This window comes from Adiantum capillus-veneris, chromosome 18, assembly GCF_014529385.1.
Source record: "Adiantum capillus-veneris isolate H3 chromosome 18, ASM1452938v2, whole genome shotgun sequence".
NCBI lineage: Eukaryota > Viridiplantae > Streptophyta > Polypodiopsida > Polypodiales > Pteridaceae > Adiantum > Adiantum capillus-veneris.
Window position 1 is genome coordinate 6,827,983 of NC_140948.1, and position 26,473 is coordinate 6,854,455.

Sequence of the window (26,473 nt, forward strand, 5' to 3'; positions counted from 1 at the left end):
TCTTGGCATGTGTGGAGGAGATCGGAGAGGATTTTGATTCGACAGCCACTGATGTGGTGCCAGACGAGCCTCACGCTTCTACTCTCCATGGGATGCATACGGAGGACCTAGACGGAGAGCTCTATATAGACACCGGGAGTTATGCTGAGTTATGCAAGGATGAGAGAGAGACCTCTTAAAGCCATAGACATTGTATTTGAGAAATTTTTCTCCCTTTTGTCATATATATTGTATTCACCTGCAATTTTTCCCATTCTTGTCTCTACGCTAAACTTGTGAAAGTTAAAGTTGTGAATCAAATTATAACTTATTTGGATTTTCTTCTTGTTAGCAGCAAGCTAACACGGACACCATTTTTTGGAGTTCTCCTTGTAAAACAATTATTATTTTGATAAATCGAGAATATTGTAACTCCTAATTTCTTGATAAATTTTGTAATTAATGAGCCGGGGCTACAAGCTTCCAGATTGTATCAGCCATTCAATTCCCAACTTTGGTAGAACTCCAGATTATTACTTTTGAGACCACCCAAAAACCTTGGCTAAGGTATAAAAGCCAATTTTTGTAAGTTTTTTACAAGTTTTGGATAAGAAATAGCGTGAGCTAACGGCGCTCACTTCTCTCTTTCTCGCGCTTCCTACTTCCTCTCCGGTTGTCACATTGCGAATGCGTTTGTTGCATTGCAACCGTAGGTAAGAGCTCTACGCATTGACGTAAGAAGTTCACAGTATTTTGTAGCTTTTGGCGTCGCCAACCTGCAGCCTAATTTCACCATAACTAGGAATTTACACTTTTAAAACGAAAACTAAGCATAGGCGGGGTATTGGGGCATCATTGCTAAGCATTTAGATGCATTCTGGGTCGAAAACGAATAGGTGAAAAATCCACTGCTGTTAATAATCGCGATTTTGGAACTTAACCTAAAGTGGGATTTGAGGCCATAGACATGTGTGCTTAGGTCTTATAAACTTGTCCTAAAAGTTTCGTTACGTTTGGATGTCATTTGATGCTGTAACGGATGTGATTTTCTTGCCGATGAGCGATTGGCTTTTGGTGATTTCAATCACTTGAGTGTAGCTTGAGTTAGATGCGAGTTGTTAGTTGTTTTCCAAGAGATTGACAACCTCTTGTAGCCTCTATGCACTAGTCGAGTTAGCTTTGTCCCATGGTTTGACAAATTAATCGTGGTTCTCGCTATACTGCAATAAGATAGGATAGTGAAGTTAGATATGCGTCCCACATTTGGCGCCGCTGCCGGGGATCGAAGAGACCTAAACTAGAAAAACACGAGCATCTTGTGTAATTGTCCTTTAACTTCCTCTAGGTTCGCCTAGAGTTCAAAACTCTCTTTTAGAAACCGCATAGCTAAGATTGTCGTCTTTTGCTGTGTAGAGGTAGCTTGGAAGTAATCGTACTTGTTGCTGAGTACCTTTAGGATTGTAGGATTGTAGATTTAGATTAGGATTTGGAGAATGATTGGTAGACGAAACAAGTCTTAAGATCAAGACTCTGAAAAACATAAAAAACACAAGAAAATGAGTGTTTGTGGACACTTTTCACAACCCCATTGCATGAGAAACTAGGAGTAGGTAAGTAGGATCCGAGGTGGATTTCATAGCATTGCTCTCTCTGAAAGAATCAAGTGTGAGTTGTTATGTAAAGTTATAGAATTTTAGGTCTACGGCTAGAAATAGCACGAAAAGACTCGAATTCACTCAATCCAACTGGGGAGTAAGCCTAAGAGTTGTTTGAACCAGTGGGTAAGCTCAAGGACACTTTGAGGTAAAAATTTCAAGAAGTTGACCAAAACTCAGATTTTTACTTTTTCTTGACATTTTAGGCCAAATTAAGTTTTGACTTGATTTATAGGCTTAAAAAACATCATAAAAGGACCGTCTTTGAGAAAATTGCAAAAAAGTGCTCATTTCAAGCCTCGAGTTAATAATCACGATTATTAAATTTTTACTCTAAATTAGCCAAGGCTCATACCATTGATTCATTGCATGTGTACAAACAACTTTTGTAAAGGCCCAAAAGATTTGGATCACTAAACTGGCAAAAAACTGGGTGAAAACTAACGTTTGTACTGACTTTTTGAATCTTAAGTGTGAATTGAGGAAAAATTTATCCAAACTTGTTGAAAATTGATTCGTAGGCTTATATTGATGTGATAATCATGTGTATATGCTCAGTTGACCAAAAACTTGCAAAAATTTGGCAAATGTAAATAATCGCGATTATTTACTTCTGCCCTGTTTTTGAATTTTTTTGACGAAGTTGGCATACCACTAGCTTTACCAGGTTGTAATAAGCCCACAAACCAAATTTGGTAAGATTTGGATCACTGGAGTGAAAACTGTGGCAAAAATTGCAAAGTTAGTATGCGGACAGATAGTTGATGACCGTTTGACCAAAAATTGTCCAAACTTGATGAAAATTGGCTAGTGACCTTAACATAAGGTGCTTAATAGATCTGTGTCAAAGTTGGGACAAAAATTTATAAAAAATTATCAAAAGTAAATAATTATGATTATTTACATTTGCTTCAAAACTTGGTGATTTTGCAAATTTGAGTATACACAAGGTCAAGCACATCAATTAGACCCCACAAATCAATTTTGGTGAAATTTGGACCACAAAAGTGAGACTTAAGCCAGATTCTCAAAATTAGAGTCTGCAGACACGGAACAGTGGATAAACTTGATCAAAATTTATCCAAACTTGTTGAAACTTGCCCAAGGGCTTTAACAAGTTGTATACTTGCGATTATTTACTTCTGCTATCCAAAGACTTCAAATTTGACTTTTGGGCTTATACAGTGTTAGACCAGCATAATATAAGGCCACAGGGAAATTTTGGGTTCAATCGGGTCAAAATTGGTACAGATACACTCAATTTACAGATTGCAGATTAAACCTTTGATTTTGCTAAGTTGAATCTGAAAGTCAAAATTTTGACTTCCATAGCACGAACTGAAGTGAAATACAGAGACCAATCATTGAAGTTCTCAAGAGCTCTACTGTCCTTATAAAAAAATAGCTAATTTGACAAATTTTGTACAGGAATCAGGTTGCAGACGAGGAATCAGTGGCTTGATAGAAAGTTGCAATTGAATCAAGTGGAAATTGACTACAAGTCAATCTAAGGTGAGTACTCTATCCAGGGCTTCATAAGTCTATATGAACCTTAGATCCGGCCATGTAATAGGAAATCAAGGCCTATTTGGAGAAAACACCAATAGAGTATCCACTGAAGAAAGCGTAAATCAAGGCAATTCCTTGCACACAATTCATGAAGAAGTCTCGGACACTTTTTCATATTCAACATCCAAAATGTCTTCTTACTTGACTCACTCGGAAACCAGAATGACAATGCGCTACAAGCATATCCTCTCTTTTTACAAGACTAATCATCATGGAGCCCAAGTTTACTTGGATCCTAACGAAGAGTATGCTATTTGCATTGATGATCATGGTATTGAGTTCGAAGAAGAAGTTAGGGCCAACAAACAAGGAAAATTGTACATGGATCGAAACGGAACTCAATATGTACAGGTTGAAAATCCTAATGTGATAGACAAATGGGGATTAGAAGTAAACACTATAATCCCAGATATGTCAGCAAGAGAAGGACCACCAACTTTGGAATTCGAGGGATACGATCAAGTAGACTTGAAGCCTTTGAAACGGCTTAGTACGGATAATGCTAGGATCGGAGTCTATTGTTGGAAAGATAGAAACATAAAGGATCTTTTGTGGACTTCTCATGCTAGACCAGGACAATTAAACAACCATGAAGATAATCTATATCTTCAAAATCAAAGATAAGGGATCTACGGATCTACCAACTTACTTGTTTAGGGATTGTTATAATAACAACTTTGTTATGATGACTCCTGAGGAGGTAGAACAAACCAAATACCAGGGGTATTCCATACGAGAGTGGATATTGGGTCAAGGACCAGAAACCACTCCAAGAGATGAACATCGTGGGAGATCATCTGAGAGTAATGTGAAGAAACCAGAAACCACCTCATCACGTAGAAAAATGGGTGACACTAAGGCTAGCCAAGGGCTACATGAGTCACTATTTCCAACAGACTGGTTTGAAGAACTAGGAACATGACCAACTCCCAGAAGACTTGGGGTTGAACCGAATAGACGTGTCAGACCAGTTGATTTTCAAAAATGGGTCAGGAAATACAGTGGATCAGGGGATCCATATGACCACTTAGCAAGCTTCAAGAAAGTGCTAAGAGAAGAGCGTATATTCAATTTCCATACTCAATTAGAAGGGTTTCGAATGACATTAGAAGGAAAATCTTTGACATGGTTCCAAAACATTCAACCAAGGTCAATCATGGATTTGAATACATTAGCTCAAGGATTTGTAGCTGCTTGTTCTAAAATCGGGATTAAACATAATACGGTAGCTCAAATCTACAGCTTTAAACAAAAACATGGTGATTATGTTAAGGATTGTGTAACTCGAATGAAACAATACATTGCCAGATGCCCAGAGATGGAGATACCTGCAGAGGAGCGACTTGTTTCATTGTTTCTGGAGGGACCGCTAAACAAAGAACTTCATGCTATACTCTATAGTAAAAAGCATACAACCCTAGAGGCGTGTGTGTCTGATGATATCGACCTAGGAGGCAATTGTGAGATCTTTAATGAAGATTATGTCCCTAAGGATAATCAAAACAAGAAGACTGCATCCACAAAACCAGCATAAGTAGGAACGGCTGCTGCGGCACCACTCTCAGCCATAAAAGATATGCTAAAAAGGATGAATGACATGATGAATAATATGAAAAAAGCACCTATGAGAGGACCAGGACAGGGGATATCCCCACAAGGACAACCAATTAGGCCACAAAAATGGTGTGCAATCGAGGGTAAATGGATCAACCACGAGACTCAAGAGTGCTACTTCAGACCAAAGTATGATGGGAATGTTCAGTACGTGCCCATGAGGCCACAAGGACAACCCATGTACAGATATCAGCCTAATATGGCTCAAGTTCAAAGACCACCAATGGGTATGGAGAGACCTCAAACTGTGTTGGGACAACAAACTCCTTATCCAGGACATAATGCGGTACCTGCAAAGTACATGCACTCAGAAGCAGTCATAGATGAACAAGCATTAGTGCCTGTTACACCCTATGCAAAGTCTAGTCCATCTACAGTAATGGTACAGGGAGATTGGTATAATACACACCCACCACCAATGGAGAAAACCATGACTTATGCTCCACCAGAGCTCGCACCTATGTATTATGTTGCTAATCAAGGTGTCAGACCTCCCATGGGAAGACCCATGATGAAGCCCAGAACAAGAAACTATCATAACTGGGGTGCCGATGACCATTGGAAAAACGAATGTCCAGAGCCTGACAAAAACCTCAAACCGATTGAAGCCTATTGCATACAATGTTGCAAAAAGGGAGGACACTTTCCGGAAGATTGTCTTAAGAATCCTTTGAACAAGGGAAAAACTATAGTCAACGTAGTCCAAGTGATGCCTAGTAGCTCATTAGAGAGCGAACCAATTGTTCCAATCAAGGTAATCACTAGAGCCCAGGCAAAGAAAAAGAAACACGATTCCTCTGATGATTCAGAGAACACAAAAGTTTCTTCTCAAAGAATCAAAAGGAGCAGAAGCAAAAGATATGAGATGAGAAAACAAAAACAACGGGTTGAAAACAAAGAGAAAGCAAAAATTCCAGCCGAGGACAAGTCGAAAGAAATTGGTAGTGAATTCAAGGAAACAACCGTGAAATTGGGAGGATCCATTCTGGTTGATAAAATTTTTGAGCCTATTAACGCCGCCTTGGAAGCCTACCAAGCAGGACTTAAAGCGGGCCAAAACATGGAAAACAAAATGGAAAAACTATCCATCTCTAGACATGGAAGCAGCAAAGCTCGAAGCTTATCAAAATTTGGTAAGAATCACGCAAGAAATGCTGGATAAACAGAAACCCAAGCTTGAAAGTATTGCAAAACCGGAAGAGCTTGCGGTAGAAGAAACGAAAGCAAAATCCGATGTGGTGGCTGAACCCCACCTTGAAACAAATGAACCAGAGCTCATAGTGCCGGATAGTGAAGATGCCTTAGACGGAATTCCATTTGTGTCCAGGAAGACTGGCCATGACACTTATGGGAAAAGGTAAGGGAGATCAATGATGGGAGCCTAACCTTCAATTCGGCTCTTATAGAGGAAGTCTCGTTGGATAACCTACCATCTGATATAAACATTGATATACAATCCTTATATGGGGATTTCGGATCAGAGGCTTCATGGATATCTAAACCAATGACATTAAAAACATTACCTTCTTACTTGGGAGATAACGAAGATGAGTCTATCATTTGCAAAACCACTCAAGTCAAAAGAGCCAAACAGACCCTAGAAGTAGATAACATTCATTCAATCATGTCTACATCTATCCAATGCACTCTTACTTTGGGGGAACTGTTGAAACTCAGGCCATACTTATGGAATGATCTACAGAAAATCCTAGAAAAGGTGGGGATAACGGGGTTAATCTCTAAGAATCTGGGAAACTGAAAAAAAAGAAACGGAATACAAAGAGATACGATCAGTTCCTATGAGCAAGGTCAGAGAATATTATGAAGGGGAAGAAGGAAACACTACCCTCCCAATGAAATATAATGACATTGAAACCATGGCAATACTGGATAGTGGAGCTGGCATAGACATAGCCACTAAAGCAGTATGGGAATCTTGGGGACAGCCAGCCATTAGACAAACGTGAATGAAATTGCAGTTGGCTGACGGACACATTGAAATACCACTAGGGCTACTAGAAAAAGTGATAGTCAACTCCTGTGGAATTGAATATCATCACACTTTTTCCATAGTAGACGTTGGAAAAATACTCAACTATGAAATCATATTGGGAAGACCTTTCATGCGACAGGTACAACTTATACAAGATTGAGAAAACGACTATCTATACTTGAAGCAAGTGGGATCTATAACAAGAGTCAATCTAAAAGACCACACCTATAGAGATGTCTTTAAGACACCCATCCAAGAGTTTGATTCAGTCTCTTCGGCTGAAACTAAACTTCCATCTTGGCTAAACAAAGACACTCCTATTTGGATGTGCGGAGCTTCAAAAAACGGAAGCTTAAGACGAGAGGAATGTATCCTAGAAAGGGACTGTACAGACGAAGCCTACATACCTGAACCCTTTCTAGAGCATTTATTCAAACCATTCGAGTGGACTCAAATTTTAGCGACAATGGATGTATGTGTGAATACGTCTATGCCTACTCAATTTTGCAATGAGGATGGCTACGACATAATTCCCATCCAAATGATGTCAGTCCTTAACATTGAAAATAAGGATGAGGAAACAAAGGACTTGATGAAAGCTCAACAAGTCTTTTCTGATCTCTATTACGATGCAACTGATGAGTTGGATGAACACTCAACTACCTCCGAAGAGTCGGGATTCGAAAAAGAACATATGAGAGCTCAACTACTCTTAAGGGGAAGGGAGGAAAAGTTTTTTTGACTTTCCAAACCAGAAATCAAGAAGACAAAAATGGTATAGAAGAAAGAGGGACACTAAAATTGTGAAAGCACAACCTATGCCATCAGTCTAGAGTAAAACAAAATTCCTGATGCAGATAGATGTCAATGATTGTGTCAAGGACAAAATAACTGGGAGATATCCTTCGAACGGAAACTCAAAAATGTCTCAGACATTGAGAAAAACAAAGAAGGATACTCAGGCGGAACATCAGGATAAAAAGACACTCATGACCAGAATCGAGCGGAAAAAGAAATATCAAGAGTTGAAAAAAGCTCTAAAAGAGATATACACCACCGAAATGGAAACCACGGAAGAGGATGGGAAGGATGTAATGCATGTTCCATCCCATTACAAAAAGTATACTCTCTGTTTGGAGGTGATAACAACATACAAGTGCCCACCTAGCCAAGGCGCCCGTTGGGTCAGCTGGCCAAAGTTTTGATGTGGTCACATTATTTTTCCGATGTTTAAGATACCAAACCCTGTAAAAGCCTAATGTCAATCGTCTATGTCAAGTCTGAGTCAAAGATGTAATTTTTCCAGTGATGTATGTAAAGGTCCATGAGAAGTTGGCCGCCGGCCACTTTAGAAAGACCTAGGTATATAATACACTAAGGTTAGTGTGAAGAGGAGATTATTTTTTGAAGATAAGTGACTATTGCGTTACGCACAGAGAGCTACCTCTTTGCTCCAACTTGTAATCATCGCTTCTGTGGCTACGATAATCCAAATTCAGTTTTATTTCTTTCATTGTGTTCCTCTTACTCTGCTCTTTCATTCAAGTGTAAGCATTCAAGATTCGGTGAAGGTTTCAAACGCATTCATTTAGGCCTTAAATTGCTGTTTTGAGTGTTTATATGTGTATTTTATGTTGTTTTGACCCTAGGAGAGGCTTTAGGGACCCAAAAACAAATCTTTATGATCATCCGTTTACTGTTTTTGCGTACTATGGGATGAACGATCGCGATCTTTGTACCTCTTCAGAATGCTGTGACAGTGATAGGATATGTTCCTGATAGTCCCCTGTAGCTTCCCGTCAAGTTTCGTGCGATTTCGATATGATTTGCATGGTGAACGGGCGTGATGACTGTAGAGCTGTGTAGAAGGACATAGGCAGATTACTTGGCTTTAGTGCGTTTGATTTGCTTGTAGAGTTAGTAGTTGCATCTCTTCGAGTTCACTTCATTAGGATTGACACCCTAGTGAGTTTCCATGCCTCATCCGAGTCGCTTCCCCTGTATCGATAATTTTATGTTGATGCTTGAGAGCTATGTTATGGATGTCCGTTGCGGCGACCCGCAAACACTCTCCAAGATCGGAAAATCATAATCGAACAACCTGTTAGGGAACTACAGAAACAAGGCGAGTCTTATGAAGGACCTAAAAACGCTAAAAGGGTAGACTTGGCTGAACCAGGAGAAGAACCTAGACCGGCTTACATTGCAAATGACCTAACAGAAGAAGAAGAAAAGATTTTGTTAAGCTTGTTAAAGGAATACCGGGATATCTTTACTTGGTCTTACAAGGATCTCAAGGGTGTTCATCCAGAAATCTGTCAACATACTATACCCATGAGAGATGATGCGAAACCAAGTAGACAGAGACTACTTATAACGAAACATTTGCTAGGAAGATCAAAGAAGAGATTGAAAAACTAAAGGAAGCTGAATTCATTTACGAAATTGTTGGGTGTCCCCAATTGTGGTAGTACCTAAGAAGAATGGGAAATTACGAGTGTGCGTTAATCTCAAAAAAGTGAATGCAGCTACCATTAGAGACAACTTTCCTCTTCCGATAACGGAGCATGTTTTAGAACGAGTGGCAAGAAAAGAAGCTTACAGCTTCCTAGATGGCTTTTCGGGATACAATCAACTTTTGGTTGACCCAAAAGATCAGCATAAAACTGCTTTTGCAACAGAATGGGGTATATTTGCCTATCGGGTAATGCCATTTGGGTTAATTAATGCTCCAGCCACATTTTAGAGATTGATGAGCCATGATTTCAAAGAGTATCTTCGGAAATTCTTGGAAGTATACATGGATGATTTATGTGTATATTCGTCAATCCGAGCTGATCATTTTGAACACCTCAAAAAGGTATTCGAGAAATGTAGACTTTACAGGATTTGCTTAAACCCGAAAAAGTGCACATTCATGGGAAGACAAGGGAAAATCCTTGGACACATAGTGTCTAAAAATGACATAGCTACCGATATTGAAAAGATTCATGTCATTGCTGATTTTCCTAGACCAACAACAGTCAAAGGGGTACAAGCCTTCATGGGACATTGTGGATATTACTGACGGTTCATCTACATGTATGCTATAATTGCAAAATCCATGTATAGCTTGATTACGCACTTTGAATGGACCGAGGCATGTCAAGAATCCTTCATGAAGCTTAAGCAAGCTCTCACCTCAGCTCCAATATTGAGAGCACCCGATTGGGATAAGGTATTCCACGTACATGTAGATGCTTCAAACTTTGCTATTGGTTGTATACTAGCCCAACCAAGAGATGGGAAAATTGACTTTCCTATTTCTTATGCAAGCCGACAACTGAATATGGCAGAAAAGAATTACACCACCACTGAAAGAGAAGGACTAGGAATGATCTATGCCATTAAAAAGTATAGACATTACCTATTGGCCAACAAGTTTGTGTTCTTTGTGGACCGCCAAGTTTTGTTATATTTGGTCAACAAGCCATGCAACACAGGAAGAATAGTGAGATGGTTCCTCATTCTTCTCGAATTTGATTTCACTATGGTTGTAAAAAAAGGCACTACACATCAAAGAGCAGATCATTTGTCCAGGATTGTTTCAGGGGAATCACCTAAAGGGGTAGATGATGATCTACCAGATGCCTATTTGTTCTTTGTGGAAATGATACCTAGATGGTCTGAAAAATTTGTGTCATTGATGACAATAGCTCAAGTGGATTCACCACTTCCTATCATGGTTGATTTAATTGAGTAATCGGCTATGTATCAATTACTACCTGGGAGGCTATATAAAAGAAATTGAGACGGGATATTTCTTTTATGCATTAACCCTGAAGAAAGGTATCGGTACCTAAGTCAAGCACATGTTACCATAGTAGGACTTCACGTTGCGGAAGACCAAACTATGCAACGAATCTTAAGACTTGGAGTATTCTGGCCGACTATGAGAAGAGATGTTCGATCTTTTGTAAAAGATTGCCCTCAATGTCAAAAACAACCACCCATTCGTCATGTGACATTGTTTCAAATGTCACCTATTCCTACGTGGAGTAACTATTTGGTTACTTACTTATCGAATTGAACATTTCCTGAGGATATGAGTAAACACCGTCAAAGAGCAATTGAAACGGAAGCAAGAGACTATGCTCTCATTGGAAACCAATTGTATCGGAGAGGTAAGGATCAACATTTGCGTCTTTGTGCAAATGAAAATGAGTATATTCTGATTATAGAACAAGCACATGCTGGATTAGCTGGAGGTCACTTTTCTAGTGAGACCACCGCAAAAGCAATCTTGATGGCAGGCATATGGTGGCCAACACTTTTTGCCGTTGCCAAAGAATATGTTCGAAGGTGTGATGCTTGTCAATGAGCAAAAATGCCAACACGGATGGACAGCATGCCCTTAAAACCAATGATGGGGGCTAGAGCCTTCACAAAATGGGGTATAGATTTTGTTGGACTGATACAGCCACCTGCTTATAGAACCCAAGCTCAATATATTATTGTAGCTACGGACTATTTGACCAAGTGGACCGAGGCTAAAGCAACCCAAAAGAATGATGCCAGAATCACTGCTGCATTCTTATATGAGTATGTATTCACAAGGTATGGATTGCCAATAGAGATTTTCAGTGATCGGGGAACTCATTTCCTCAACGAGGTAATAGAGTATTTGCTTAGTGAGTTTATGGTTATCCATAACAAATCCACTCCCTATCACCCACAAGCAAACAGACGAGCTAAGCATACGAATAAAATTCTTAGCTCGGTACTGACCAAAGTGGTTAGTTTAGGAAGGACAGACTGGGAAATGAATCTCCATGCTGCTCTATGGACTTATTGAGTTTCATTCAAAATGGCTTTAAATGCTACACCCTTTAAATTTGTTTACGGTCTTGATGCCATACTGCCAATATAATTTATATTGCCGACCTTAAGGGTAGCACAAACTCTTGAGTGGACTGGACATGAATTGTCAGAAAGACTTGAAGATTTGGAAAAGCTAGACGAGCAAAGGCTAACTGCTGTAGCTCATATCTATGCACAAAAGAGGAAACAAAAATAGTTTTTTGATTCCCGCTTAATCACCAAAATTTTCAAGAAAGGGAGCTTAGTTCTAGTCTATTCCTTTAAGCAACACATTCCCAAGTTTAAGAAAAAGGGAAATGGACCATTTATCATTGAATATGTATCTCCAAGTGGAGCAGTAAATTGTCAACCATAGATGGTGAACCAATGGTTAATTGGATTAGTGGATGTCGTTTAAAGAAATACAATTGCCACTAACCAATGAATTGCTAGAGAGAATGCATGCAGCCAAACAAAGGAAGATCAAGCGACAACAGGTTATTGATGAAGCCCAAGAGAAAGCTAGACTTCGGGTACTCAAGCGTAAAGCTGCTCTCAAGAATCAACAGATACCGATTCCCACCAACACTTTGGAACTAGATGATCGACAATGGGAATTACCTAAAGACGCAGTTTCAACAGATGACGACTAGTTAGATGGAATGGATCTCCGCATCAAATTACAGCTCAACAATCATAGCACCAATGCTTTGGTAGACACATGAGCTAGAGTGAATGCAGTCAGTTATTCCACATACAAGAAGGTAACAAGTCAAGCATTGACCGCAGGAATAACGACAATCAAAAGATGCAACAAGAATCCGACTCCAGCATTGAGAGTAGTCAACTTGAACGTGGTAGTACATGGATGCTCATGTCCGCATTAGTTTGTATGCTTGCCAGATGAACACATGAATGAGACGATGATTCTTGGCATTCCTTGGATGCGTACATACAAAGCAGTACCAGATTGGGATAGAAATCAGCTAAAGCTATCACTTAAAGGAGGGAAACTCATTGTTCCTATTGCACCAAGCAAAGAGGAATGGAAAAGATGCAATCAGAGGACCAATCCAAGACGCAAATCTTCTCCATCCCCTCAACAAACAAAGGCTACAAGTAGCATGCAAGGAGTCATGCAAATTTGGGTACCAAAAGCACAACTTGTGGATAAATCAAATCAGATCTGGGTGCCTAAAATTTCACCAAAGAAACAGAAGACGGTTCCAAGGATTCGAGCACAGAATCGAGCATCTATGATCAAGGAACCTAACATGAAAAAATTTTGGAAGAAAAAGGAGCACTTATCTTCTCCACACAACGCAAAACCAATCAAAAAGTGGCGAGTTAAGTCTCAACAGACTCTCAAGAACCATGCACCAAGCAGACCGAGCTACCAATGGCGAGAAAAAGCTCGACAACCGTCTAAAGTGCTCCCCATAGCTCAAGAAATCAGCGTGCTTAAACACCCTGATGGTACTATCAAACAGAGAGCACAAAGGTTACAAGATTTTCTCTTTGGAAGACATCAACAAAAAACCTCGACATCGGAAACCCTTGAGTTAGTTACTCAAGACCCAGCTCTTGCACAACATATTGAGTTGAATTGTATTGATCTTCATATCATGGTAGAGCCAATCACGGCTATGCATAGACACAATTGTTCAACCCATGCACGCAGTCGTCCCGGAGAACGCCATCCAGGAGGGGTGGAAGGGTACTACTAAATACTAAGTAATTAAGGGCAATGTTTGAAGAGGGAGGAAAAAGTTTCATGTTAACGTGTGTTGTTTTGCAAAACTACCTAATAATGCCCTTATAATTCATCAAAAAGGAAAAATTCACTGATAATATCTTCCCGATGAGTGTAAATAGTGTATATACTATCAGAAAATCATAAAAAATAGTCCTTTTTGGGTATTTTTCATCATTTTTGTTGAAAAGGAGGCTTAAAACTGGAGAAATCCAACAAAAAAATAATAAAGCTGTGTTTTTCAAGGGATTTTCTTAATTACTGGATTTTCACTTTCTTTTTTAGAGCATTTTTCTATTTTCTTTGATTTTTTTAAATAAAAAGGTCAAAAATCAATAATAAATAGCCGGGAAGCTCAGATGGAAAAATGGAAGACATAATGGTGATAAGAAAGACAAGGCGGACAAGAAAAATTTTTCAACGAAATCAGAAGATGGAAGCGGGGAGGCTAAATTAGGAGACCAAGCCTACTTTTGCAAAATTCTTGCAGAATGAGCAACAGGAATCCGATTTTGGAAATTTTTGAGCCTAACATAGATTTCACGGCCTAATAGGACTAACGGGGGAATTTGGGGAATATTGATTTGGGAAGTCCAGATATAGATAGCCAGGGTAGGCTAAAACCACTTCATTTCCACTTGGAGCTTTGTAGAGAGAGCATTTCGGCTTCTTTCGCGCGTCATTCCGGAGCCCACAATTGAACTTTTTCAACGCCGTCTTACACGAGACATGAGGGGTAAGTTCCTTACTAATCAATAATCCATTTTGTACGGCTAAGTAGATATAAAGGAAATTTGAGATTTTGAAATTTAAATAGACTCAAAATTGGCTAGTGGGCTTATCACATCATGTACTTTGGATGCATGATGACAAATTTTCAAAATTGCCCCATTTTGCCCAAAAGTTAAATAATCACGATTATTAACTTTTCTTTCAAAATTGACATTTTTTGGCCTAGACTGGTTATAGGTATGGTATAGACCTTGGGTATGAATTATGAGGTGATTTGGATCAAGAAAAGTTGTTCATAACCCAAATTTTGGGCTTTCACAGACTTCTTTGCGTTTTTTTGGCAATTTTGCAAGTAAAGGGTGGTTATCTTAGCTCATACTTGATTTTTGGCATGTAATAGGTGTGTACACATGATAGGTGAGGTGAATTGACAATTTCCATGCAAAAATGTTGCAAAAGTAAATAATCGTGATTATTTACTACAGTGACAAAAACTTTGCATTTCACATAAATTTTGACCTAAACATGTTTCATACACCTAATACAAGTCCTACATTGAATTTGGTCAAGTTTGGTCATGCCGGCATTACTTTGTGCTCTGTCGACTCTGAATTCATCATTTTTTTTGTGATTACTCTGTCTGTTAGGTTGGTCGGTCAACTTTGAGGCTTTGGACTTTTCTGTAACCTCGTCGTGAAGCTACCTGTCCAATTTTGGCTCATTTGGAGTCAGATTGGCCTCGTATGTCGAATTTGACACTTTGTAACCTTCGTGCAGTTTTCCGCTTTTCGAGGGTTTTACTTGATTGATTTATCCAGACCAATCATATACATTGTATATGAGCCTCATTAGCAAGCCATCTGTGGGGTCAGGTCGGAATTCTGGCCTTTCCCAAAAAACCCTACTTCCCTACTGAGGACCCCCTTGACCCCCTCTGAATGATCATCTAATGGTATGGAATGGTTCTATTATGTTAGGGCATGCTATGGTTCAAATCCCATCTGATTTGGTCAAGCTGGCAGGCTGCTATGGTCACTTTTAGGTCGTAGGTCTTCGTGCACTGGTCGGCTTCTAGGGTTTTTTCTAGGGCTTTACACTAGCCAATTTGAACGCGTTCGGCGTATTCTTGCCATTCTGAGCAATTTGCACTCGGCACAAGCTTCCACCATTGCACCAGAGGTACACCCTTTGTGCTCTAACCTGGTTGACCAATAATATGTAAATGGTTTTAAGAGGTATCATACCAAAAGTTCTTTTAGTCTCTAGGTCATTTTTCAAGGAAGGCTATCTTGTGCACAAGGAATGTGAGTTGGTTTCTTGATAACTATCTCATTCTTAAGATTCAAATTCTTGTCTTACTATCGAGAATCTCTTTCTCATTTGTTAGATCAACCCTTAATTTCTTGATTGAATGCTAACTTAACTTTAGATTCTTTAAATAATGTGAAAAAAATATATACCATTAAAATATATAAATAACTCAAAGTTTTTTATTATCGATTTATAGTGGTTTATAAAATTCCCTATTGTTGCTGAGCTCTAAGATTGCTAAATGTGGCCAAGCGAGTGGCTCTTTTATCTTCCTTGTTCATTAAGGTTGGTTCTCCCATGATTGCATAAGCTCTGGCTCCTCTTGCTCTTCCTCTACCTTGTCCTCCATTTCTACCTCCTCTTAGATTTTCTCCTTGATTTTGAGGAATGGCTCTAGCAGTAGTTCGAGGGTTTTACTCTTCAGGACAGTTATTTCTATAGTGCCCCATTTGATTGCATCCATAGCACCTAACGTTTGGGAAGGTCTGTTCCAAGTTCGCTGCTGCAGCTACTCCACGTTGTTGATATCCTTGGTTGAAAGTTCCCCTGGCTCTTTCTCTAAAGTTATTAAATCCATTATAGTTCCTTGTAAAGTTGGTTCCTTCAGTTGCAAGAGGTTTGGCCCTGGAAGGGCATCCTGAATTGATGTAGGCCTCATGCTTCGAGATGTGTACTCAAGGGTTTATTGAGGCCTTGACAGAAACGAGCAATCTGTTGCTCCATTGTGATCTGGGGAGCATAGCATCGTAAGGACACAAATTTTGAGTAGTAATCTTCCAAAGAGAGTCCTAGCTAGCGTAGACCAAATGATTCATTCATCTTGATAGCCTGATGTGCAGGAGGGAGATAGTGTTCTTTGATTGCCTGCTTCAGTTTCTCCCAAGATGGACTACTCGTTGGATTATCTTTGCAGTGTTGCTTCCACCAGAGTCTGGCATCTCCACTAAGACGGAATATACCCAACATTGCTTGGTTTTCCTGAGCAGTTCTTGCAGCTTTAAAATAGTCGTCCATAGCATCTAACCATGCTTCAGCATCTCGCTCTTGAAGGTAGGGAGTTGGACTTGCTTTAGTAGTAGTTTTTTCACTTGAGTAACAATGTAAAGGCTATTTACGTGAGTATTATCCTGAGATTGAATTAGTAGAATTTAGTACCAGATGAAATCTTTCTTACTTTTGCTCTTAACTTATCTTATACTCAGAACTTTTGCACGCGGGATCAAGACAATTGCCAAACCATAAACAAACTGCTTATTGGCATACCCATCAAAACCATAGTATGTACAAGAGTTAATATAATCCATGAAGATCCTACTATGTACAAGGGTGACGACAATCCTATACTAGAATCTTGTGGACTTTGGGTGGCAGATATAGGATCAAAATATACAACATCTTTTGGTCCACTAAAACTAGGGCTTACACCTATGGGCCTAATTGTACTTGGGTAGATTACTTTAGACACCTAAGCAAACAACCACTGATTTTGTGATACTTGGACATCATCTTTTACAAGGGTTTCCTCTGGATTCTCCATCCCAATGAAAAAGTATACTTCAATCACTTGAAGATCTTTGGCCCATTTGAATCTCTTCATATTTAGTTATAAACCTTCTAACTCTCCCGCATCAATGAAGAAAATTCCACCAGATCCTGATCACTTGATCCTCCAAGTGGGAGGAGAAAATCTCTTATCTATCCATTTTATCACGCTTTTTCTCATTGAATAGTGTCGGGATAGGCAAGCCCTCATAAACGTAATGTTGAAATCCATGAATTTGTGGTAAGCCTGATGGAAATCTTCTTGCAAAGATGGGGATAATTCTCTCTTTTTTTCTCTCCCTCTTTTTGGTTGAATACCTCTTTAATTGAATTTGTCAAAGATCACTTATTTCAACCTAGCACCTTAAACTTTTTCCTAAGTCCAAGACTTAATTAACAGATGCTCTGATACCACTTGTGAGGTCCCCAACCCGCCCACACCAAAGGGAGATGGGGTCCTTGACAGGTCTCTAGGCCTAATAAAACTATGAGTCTCTAAACTTTTGGAAAATCTAAGAAATAGACCTTTACCATTAACAATGGCTTGGGTCTATAGCCCTAGAAGAAGGCCTAGTTTTGTCTCACAGCGAAAACGGGACAATAATTGAAAATTCTAAAACTATTTCAACCCTATAACTTCAACAATTTGGCCAAGGTAATTTCAACCATAACAGATATGAGGGCACAGCCGCCGCTAGTGAGCTTCTCTTCCGATTAGAGAAGTTTACTAAATGCTTTTAGTGCGCGGAAATGGATAGTTACCTGACTAATCAAGTCTATCCGTCCATGATTGACAACCTTAGTCAATCCCCACTTACCATCCCACACTCACACATGATTTCTTTGTTTTCTAATTACTATCACATTTTTTTTACATTTAAAATAATGGATTCATTTTCAAACTTTCCATCACAGTGATTCCTTTTATCAAGTATTAAAGACAACATTGAAAAACATTCTTTTAGCAAACAGACAGCTTTAAACTTAAAACAGGTTACTGTCAATCAAAACATTGTCCATAATAACCCTGACAAGTAGTCTTCTTGTCTCAAGACCACCTAAGGGTGAAAAAGGGCACCCATTCCTTGTTCACTATCCGGGGTGGATAAACTCCCACTCAAAGTTCGGGGTGCCCATACACCAAACCAGTTGCCCAGACAACCGGGTGGCTCCCGTAGGATTAAAAAACGGTATCCTAACTTATGTAGAAACATCAAGACATGACACGGAGTAAAAACTCATCGTTCATGGGGGTAACCGTCTTATCCTGGCTGGAAAGCCATCATTATTCATCAAAATATACCAAGGAGTCGGAGGTGTCTTGAGACAAACTCTCTTAAGGATGATCAATCATTTTTTTCTAATTCAACCAATTTTAATCCCAACAATTCATTCCTAATTTTACAAACAAATGCACGTTAGTTTCTTGGAAGACGTCTTCCGTTTTCAGCTAGTTTTTACATTTCCTTATTCCTTATGCAATGTTAATATTTAAACAAAAACTTGAATTATCTAATCTTAATTATAACAAAAACCCACCTGGGAATGATCTGACATCTATTGCAGCATCGAGGCCTGTACACTCTCATCAGTAGGCCTAAAACTAGGTCCGACTTCGTCGTCGTGCGACGTTCTAGTTCTTTTTGGAGCTCCGTCCTCATCATCAGAAGTAAGATTTGCTCGAGTCTTTTTAGGTACCATAACTTCTTATCCTTTTAAAAAAGGATGTTTAATCATTAGGTAAATTATCCAAAAGCTAGACTTATTTTCTGTATTCAATCCTAACTAATCAAGGTTAAATTTGTAGTCTTCTTGGTAAATTCTTGACCTAGTAATTTTTTATTTGCCTATATAAGAACAATGACTTTTCCAAAGCTTCCCTAAGGGTTTTCTAAGTTCTCCTAATTTTCTTATAATTTTTAATATTTTTTTTCTAATTTTCTCATCGAATTTTAAGCTTGAAATTTGCTTATTTTGAGCTTAATATTTATTTTATTTGTTTTCTTTTAATGATTTCATTTTCTCAACTTTATATCATTGGTTTACACTTACTGTAATTATTTTAGAAACTTTTGACTGCAACGTCTATTTAGTTTAATTAATCTTTAGCTAAAAATAGAGTTTTTGATCAATTATAATTTTCTAACTGTCTAATTACCTATGGTATAATTATCACAAGTAGATAATGATAGTTATGACCTCTGATAATTATCTTTTATTTTTTCAAGTTAATTAACTAATTTCCTCCTATTTTTTAAAACCAAAATTGGTATAATTTGACGTAGATAAATAGATATATTAATTTTCTAATTTAAAATAGTTATCACGTCTTTCTTATCATGTAAACTAACTTTCATAAATAGCATCTAAATTATCTAACATGATTTACTAATTTTTTTCTTAAATTTTTATTAGTATAGTTTGTCTTCGATAAATATTTATATTAATTTTTTAACCTTAAGATAATTATCACGATTTTTCTATCATCTAATAAATAGCACCTAACTATCTAACATGATTTACTAGTTTTTTCCTTTAATCTTCAGCTAGAATATATATAATTTGACTTAGATAAATATCTATATTAATTTTTCAACCTTAAGATAATTATCATGGTTTCTTTATCATGTAATCTAACTCTAATAAATAGCATTTAGTTATCTAACATGATTTACTAATTTTTTTTCTCAATTTATAATAAAAATCAGACAATATTAACTAGATAATTAGCTAAATTGATTATCTGTGCTTAAGATAATTATCCCGACTTTCTAATGTTGTTTTTCATCTATGATATTTATTATATAATTATATAAATAAATTTGCTATAATAATTAGCTAAAGTGAATATTTGTGCTTAAGATAATTATCTCGACTTCTTAATGTTGTTTACCATCTCTGATAATGTTCTTTTCAATTTACAATAAAAATCAGACAATATTGGCTAAGATAATTAGCTAAGTGATTATCTGTGCTCAAGATAATTATCCCAATTTTCTAATGTTGTTTCTCTGATAATTACTATGTAATGATATAAATAAAATTGCTAAGTTTTTTTTCCAATTTATGGTCAAAATCACACAATATTAGCTTAGGTAATTAGCTAAACTGATTATCTTTGCTTAAGATATTATCCCAACTTTTTATTGCTGTTTTTTATCTTTGATAATTATTATGTAATTATATAAATTAATTTATTAATTTCTCTTTCTAACCTATAATCAAAATAAGATAATATTAGCTAAGATAATTAGCTGAATTGATTTTTTGTGCATGGCCTAATTATCTTGACTTTCTTACAGTGATTTTTAACTGTGATATTTATTGTATAATTATTTAAGTATTTAGCTAATTTTTTTTTCAATTTATACTTAAAAATAATTTATTTTGGTCTAATTTATTAGATAAAATAATTTTCTGTGCATGACCTAATTATCTCGGCTTCTTAACATTGATTTTTATCTTTGATAATTACTGTATAATTATCTATGTGATTTAGTTTTTTTTTTCTTTAATTTATGCTCAAAAACAGATAATTTTAACATAATTAATTAGATAAATTAATTTTTTTGTGCATGGTGTAATTATCTCGACTTTCTAACAGTGTTTTCTAGCTCTGATAAATATTGTATAATTATCTAAATGATTTAGCTAATTTCTCTCTTTAATTTATACTAAAAAGAGATAATTTTGACGTAATTAATTAGATAAACTAATTTTCTATGCATGACCTAATTATCTTAGCTTCCTAACATTGATTTTTTTTTGTGTGATAATTATTGTATGATTATCTAAGTGATTTAGCTAATTTTTTTCTTTAATTTATGCTAAAAAAGAGACAATTTTGATTGAATTAATTATGTAAATTAATTTTATGTGCATGGCTTAATTATTCCAACTTTCTAACATTGATTTTTAGCTCTGATAATTATTGTATAATCATTTAAGTGATTTAGCTTTTTTTTCCCTTTAATTTATGTTAGAAAACAGACAATTTTGACCTAATTAATTAGCTATACTAATTTTTTGTGCATGGCCTAATTATCTTGGCTTCCTAACAAGGTTTCTTAGCTCTGATAATTATGGTATAATTATCTAAGCGTGTTCATTAATTTGTCTTTTATTTTATGATTAAAAATAGTTAATTTTTGTCTAATTAATTAGGTAGATCACTCAAAAAATTAAGATTTAATTTCTCTGGCTTTTGCACAGTATAACCAAGCTTTGAAAATTATACTATAACTATGTAAGTTTAAATACTATTTTTCTTCATAAATCAATCTAAAATTAACCATTTTTAGCTTAATATACAACAATTAATTAATTAGATTACTGATCAAACTTAAAAAAGTTTGATCACTACTTAAAAAAGTAGTGATCAAAATTCTAATGATAATTTAGAAAGTAATTAATAATAGAGAAAGCTTAATCTCTTTAATTGATAGTTTAATTAAGAGAAATTAATCAAAACTTAAGCTATTTTTTAATTAACCAAAATTAGATTAATTACCTCGATTAATTACAAAAAGGTTTTACTCTCTAAGTAATTTTTGAGAGGTGTTCTCTTATACGCAAGAGAAATCTATCAGAACTCTGAGTTTGTGTTCAATTGTGAAGAGGGGGACCCTTTTATAGCCTTTTAGGGCTCATAAGCTATTTCTTACAATTCATTGCACTTCAAGGCAGCCCCCAACTTCCCCCTAGTGCCACCTATTGCTAAATCAAGCTTAGGCAAGTTCATTATTGCTCCACACAACCCTCAAATGCACTAAATCGACCCTGCTATTTTTCTGACCCTTTTCATGATTAATTTTGAAAATGTATATAAATATCTAAGAATTTTATGATAAAAATCTTTTACAGCAATGATTACCAAAACCTTACAATTTATTCAATTAATTCAATCAACAATGTAAACTTCCAGTGGTCAAAACTGTGTAACTTCTATCGGAATTCAGTTTTGAAAATTTCTAGCCATAATAAAGACATAATTACGAGTCCAAAAATACCAATATTTGCGACGGTCGAATAATTCTACGTTGCTTTTTCAATAATCATGTCAATTTAATTAAGTTTTATATAATCTTTAAGATTTCAAAAACTGGAAACCTTACAAGAAGCATCTAGCAACAAACGATGCATCTGTTGTCTGGGAGGGGGGAGGGAACGTGCCCTTCAATAAGGCAATCCCAATTGCACCCATCACATGGAGCCCCACTATTCAATAATCACCCGAATTCTCTATGTTTACAATGTGAAGGGAAGCTAGGATAGGATGATTTGAGAATATCACAGCATCATTTCATTACTTGAACCCAGTAAATACCAGTGGGCCCTTTCCAAGTGGTGCAGAAATCAGCTTCTGGAAATTTGCAATTGTGGCTCCTCAAGCATGGCCCACAATGTCCCTTGCAAATTGATACACTTCTCTATCAATTTTTTTTTGAGGTAACTAGGAAAACTGATATGATTGTGTACTGAAAATCAGCCAAAGGCATAAACTAAATTCATGAAGTACAGATCTCATGACAATTGCACACTTCTTAATCCATGACCGGAACCATGTCCGGACTCTTGAGGTGCATTTATTAGAACCGAATTTGATTGTTTGAGAATGTAAGCTGCAGTGTGAAGGTCATCTGCAATCGATGTGCCAAACTCTTTGGACTTACCGGAGTCCGGATGTGAGCTTGATTCTTCAGGCACAACAAGAGCTGACCAGCCACCCATACAGCAGAGTGTCACTTCCTGGCTGTTTTCATGGCTAAAATGAGAGGCCCGGCGTGGATAAATGAGGCTTGAAAATCCAGCAAGTGGTGATATTTCAAAAAATTCCATCTTCACGTTGGGGTGGCACAACTTGGTCTACACCCCAGCGTATAACACCCATTAAGGAGTACATGAGTCTTACATTGCGTACAAAAGGAGGAATAACTGCTGTCAGATTAAACAGTGCTAGTGAATTGAAACCCAAGCATGTGATGAGAAATGACACAACCATACGTAACAATGTTCAGTGCAAATGACAAGTCATACTTGATCCTATCAAGCGCCTCAACTGCCATTAATAAAGTGACTGCATCCTTTCCACCAGAGTATGCTGTTATCCAACAGATTTGATCATTCCAAGCTCGACACCAGAAATGTAAAGCATTACACGCTGATGTCCCTTTCCCGATTCCAGTTACTGGGATACTCTAGTCCCAGTCATTCAGTAAAAACCTACGAGCCAGCCTTGTTTGACTAGCATGGCTTCAGAGCCTAATTATGCATATACAACAATAGTCCAACTCAAGGTTTCACACGTGAATCATATCATACATTTGCATGTGTCACATTATTGCAGCAAATGTAAAGAACAGGAAAACAACATCCATCACAGTTTAAATTTTGCATTCCTGATAGCATTCTTCATCATGGCCCGTAGCCGAGGCCCATTGTGTACCATCTTAGCAAATCTTTTTTTCAAAATCAGCAGTGGATGTGCAGCTCCAATAAGCTGTTTACTGTCATACGCCTCCCGCAGGTATAAAGTGTGGACAGCACCCTTGACACTGATGTAGAATATACCAGGATACCGATTTACTGCCTTGTAGATGTTTCCTGGAAGCTTGAACTCGGAATGGAAGTGATTGAGGACTTCAATCGTTATTTTCTTCTGAATGGTCAGACTAAGGAGTTCATGCAAAAACGCAACCATTCTTCTATCGCCAAGGGGTGTCCCAATCTCTATGTTATCTGCATTCTCGTAAGGGCTAACAAAAGGGAGCTTTTGCCATTCTTGAAGATAAGCAATTGCCTTCCTCCTGGGCACAACACCGGCAGTATACTTAAGATGATAAGAAGGGGGGTATCCTAGTGACTCTACATTCCCCATGCCTGACTTTTGGGCACTAAGCTTTGCCCTTTTCTCAAACTCTGTCATGGCCAGCCCCTCATCCCAAACCATGAGCTCGAGAATCTGGTAAGGTTTTCCATTCTGTGCAAGGTTGAAATACTCAGGGTATTTGGGGACAACTCTGGTGAGAAGGTCATCTGGAAAACCGAGGAAAGGGGCCAACATGAGAACACGGTTAGCACGCATCGATTGACCATGAGTTAACATCAGCAATCGTCGGAGCTTTCCCACTATCAAGGGCTCCTGCCTCTCATGAATCAGCCTCTCCTGCTCTACAAGCTCCTTTGCCTCAGGCGTGAGCTTCAGCCATAGGCGATGCTCATCAGGATGCATGTATATCTGGAAAATAGTGGGGTAGTCCTTCATAAGTTCTTCAAACTTCTCTTCAGTGGTGCGCACACCCAGAAATCTGCGTCTGAGTGTGAGGTACTGAAGAGGTATAGTCTCCTTCTTGAACTGCAAGAAGGTATCTTTGATCCTGAGCAGAGGAGCTATATCCTTCTCCAGCTCTGCGACATGTTCGAAAGAACGATCTTTCTTCACTCTGATCTTAGGGATCGGCGCATTCAGCAGCTTGGAGCTCGAAGCAAAGAAACGCGCCTTGCTGAAGCTACAGAAGAGCTTTAGTGAAAAGCTCGGCGCAGTGTTTCCATACCCTTCTGCGTTCAAGATCGAACGCCTCAACACTCGCGCCGCCATTTTCTCTTTGCCATTCAACGAGGAGCTCCAAACGGTGCAGGGTCTATGGCCATAATTTTAGGGGAAACTATCAAAATGCTCCTTTTTGCCATTCAACGAGGGGTTTCTTTTGTCAAAGTTGACGATGTGAGACCAAGGAGAGTATGAGAGAGAGAGAGTCTCGTGAACCAACCAGCAATGAATAACTCATACACTATACAATGGCCCTACCTAGACTTTGACAGATAAGTAAACTAAAAACCTAAAAGCCTAAATAAATAATGGGATCACATTGGCAGTTCACTTGAGATGCCATAACTTTAACACCCTCTTTGCAACTCATAGTGGACATAAATGATGAGACCAAGTCGATGAAGAAGCTACCATGACACCCCAGCAACTGCAGACTACTAGATACACCTCTGATTTGCTACCTCAACTTTGAACCTTAGAAAAATGACATCTTGAGCATCGGTTGCCTTTTAGAAAGTTGAACCGTAAACCACACTACGTCCAAGAATCCCCATTCGTGAACTGTGAACACATCACGTCCAAATACTCCGAGACAATGAACTTTGAAACACATCCTCTCCATAGTCCGACCACCAACAATGGATTGACACGTACATCTATACTGTTTTAGATACATATGATTGGTTCCCTGCTGCCAGATGCATGTGCCTTGAACTTCGACCCCCGGATTCAAACATCGATAACTTGAACTCCAACAACACAAGGGTCCAAATTATTTACAGGAGCAATGGTTGCCCCTCTCAGCCATTGGCAAGCCCCTCTCTAGTTGAAGCTAGTGGCAGAAAATACCTCTTGACTAGAAATTTGGTGTCCTGGCCAATGTGGTTGCCACCATGTGTGCCATGCTGATCTTCTTTGTCAAATGTTTATCACTGTTATCTCTGTCCAGCTTGCCTTTGCCTTTGTCCTTTTGTGAGTTCCTACTTTTGTCTTTGGCTTCAAACTCCCAAGCCAAACAAAGCGTTGTGTCATATTTATAACAGCATTTGTCCGACCTCGTGGGTACCAAGGTGTAATGGAAATGGCCCATGAACTTTGAGAATAGTGGAATTAGGAGAATTAAAGAGAGATTACTTTGAGAACATAGAGGGTGAACTTAATTAGCGGTAGCAACATAACCATTATACTTAATTAACTTGGCATGAACAATACTTTTGCAAGGGGGAGAGAGAATTAGAGAACTTGACAACATTTGAGGACCGGATTTATGTGGAGCCGGTCCCCCCTCCAATAGGCTTTTGTATTGTAGATTCTCCCATAAAGAGAGACTTGGTATATTACAATCTTTGTGTTCCTTGTGACCTTGATGATGCTATGAAGATGGAAAGCTTCATGCATCACGAGCATAACATAAACTTTGTAAAAGCATTAACCATCCCCGGCCTCAGTCCCAAGGACTCAAACACCTTCAAAGGTGGAGAGAGCTAGCAGGGAATGAGGGTAGGGAAGAGGAAGAAGAAAAATTCATAGGAGAAAGAAATAGTTTCTCACTTATCATCACTTTTCTTGCTAGCATACATAATAGAATAGTAGTGAAGATGGAGAAGATGGAAAGCTTAAGCATTGAAGCGTGGCTCTTGGTTGGATTTGCATTCCATAGCCAAGAGTGTTGGTGTAGGCTGTCAACTTCTCAATAAGCTTGGAGAAGGGGCCGGAGTTCTTCTACTTTCACCAGATGAGAATGTGTGAAAAATGAGTGTGTGAGAGGGTGTATACCCCCAAGCACACCCCCTTGCTTGCCTTGGTCGACCCCTCATTTTTGCTCAAGCTTGAAGCTCATTGGACCCCTTTGAGCCTAGCCAATCATATGCACAATGCATTTCAAACAAAATGGGTAGCCTTTGGACAAGTGTCCTCCTTACCCCTTTGAGAGGAAG

General features: G+C 38.0%; 2 protein-coding genes across 2 annotated transcripts in view; both read right to left on the minus strand.

Moving 5' to 3' along the window:
* LOC147435191 (uncharacterized) overlaps positions 1-22,825 on the minus strand; it is a 48,554-nt gene extending 25,729 nt beyond the window's left edge. The window contains exon 1 of the mRNA XM_086489188.1: positions 22,583-22,825. Coding sequence (XP_086345314.1) covers positions 22,583-22,825 — 243 coding nt within the window. The remainder of the gene's footprint in view (positions 1-22,582) is intronic.
* On the minus strand, positions 22,782-24,655 carry LOC147435192 (protein ROOT PRIMORDIUM DEFECTIVE 1-like). The gene has a single exon (XM_086488299.1). The coding sequence runs from the start codon at positions 24,582-24,584 to the stop codon at positions 23,364-23,366; it is 1,221 nt and encodes a 406-aa protein (XP_086344425.1). The 5' UTR covers positions 24,585-24,655; the 3' UTR covers positions 22,782-23,363.
* Positions 24,656-26,473: the final 1,818 nt, after the last annotated feature.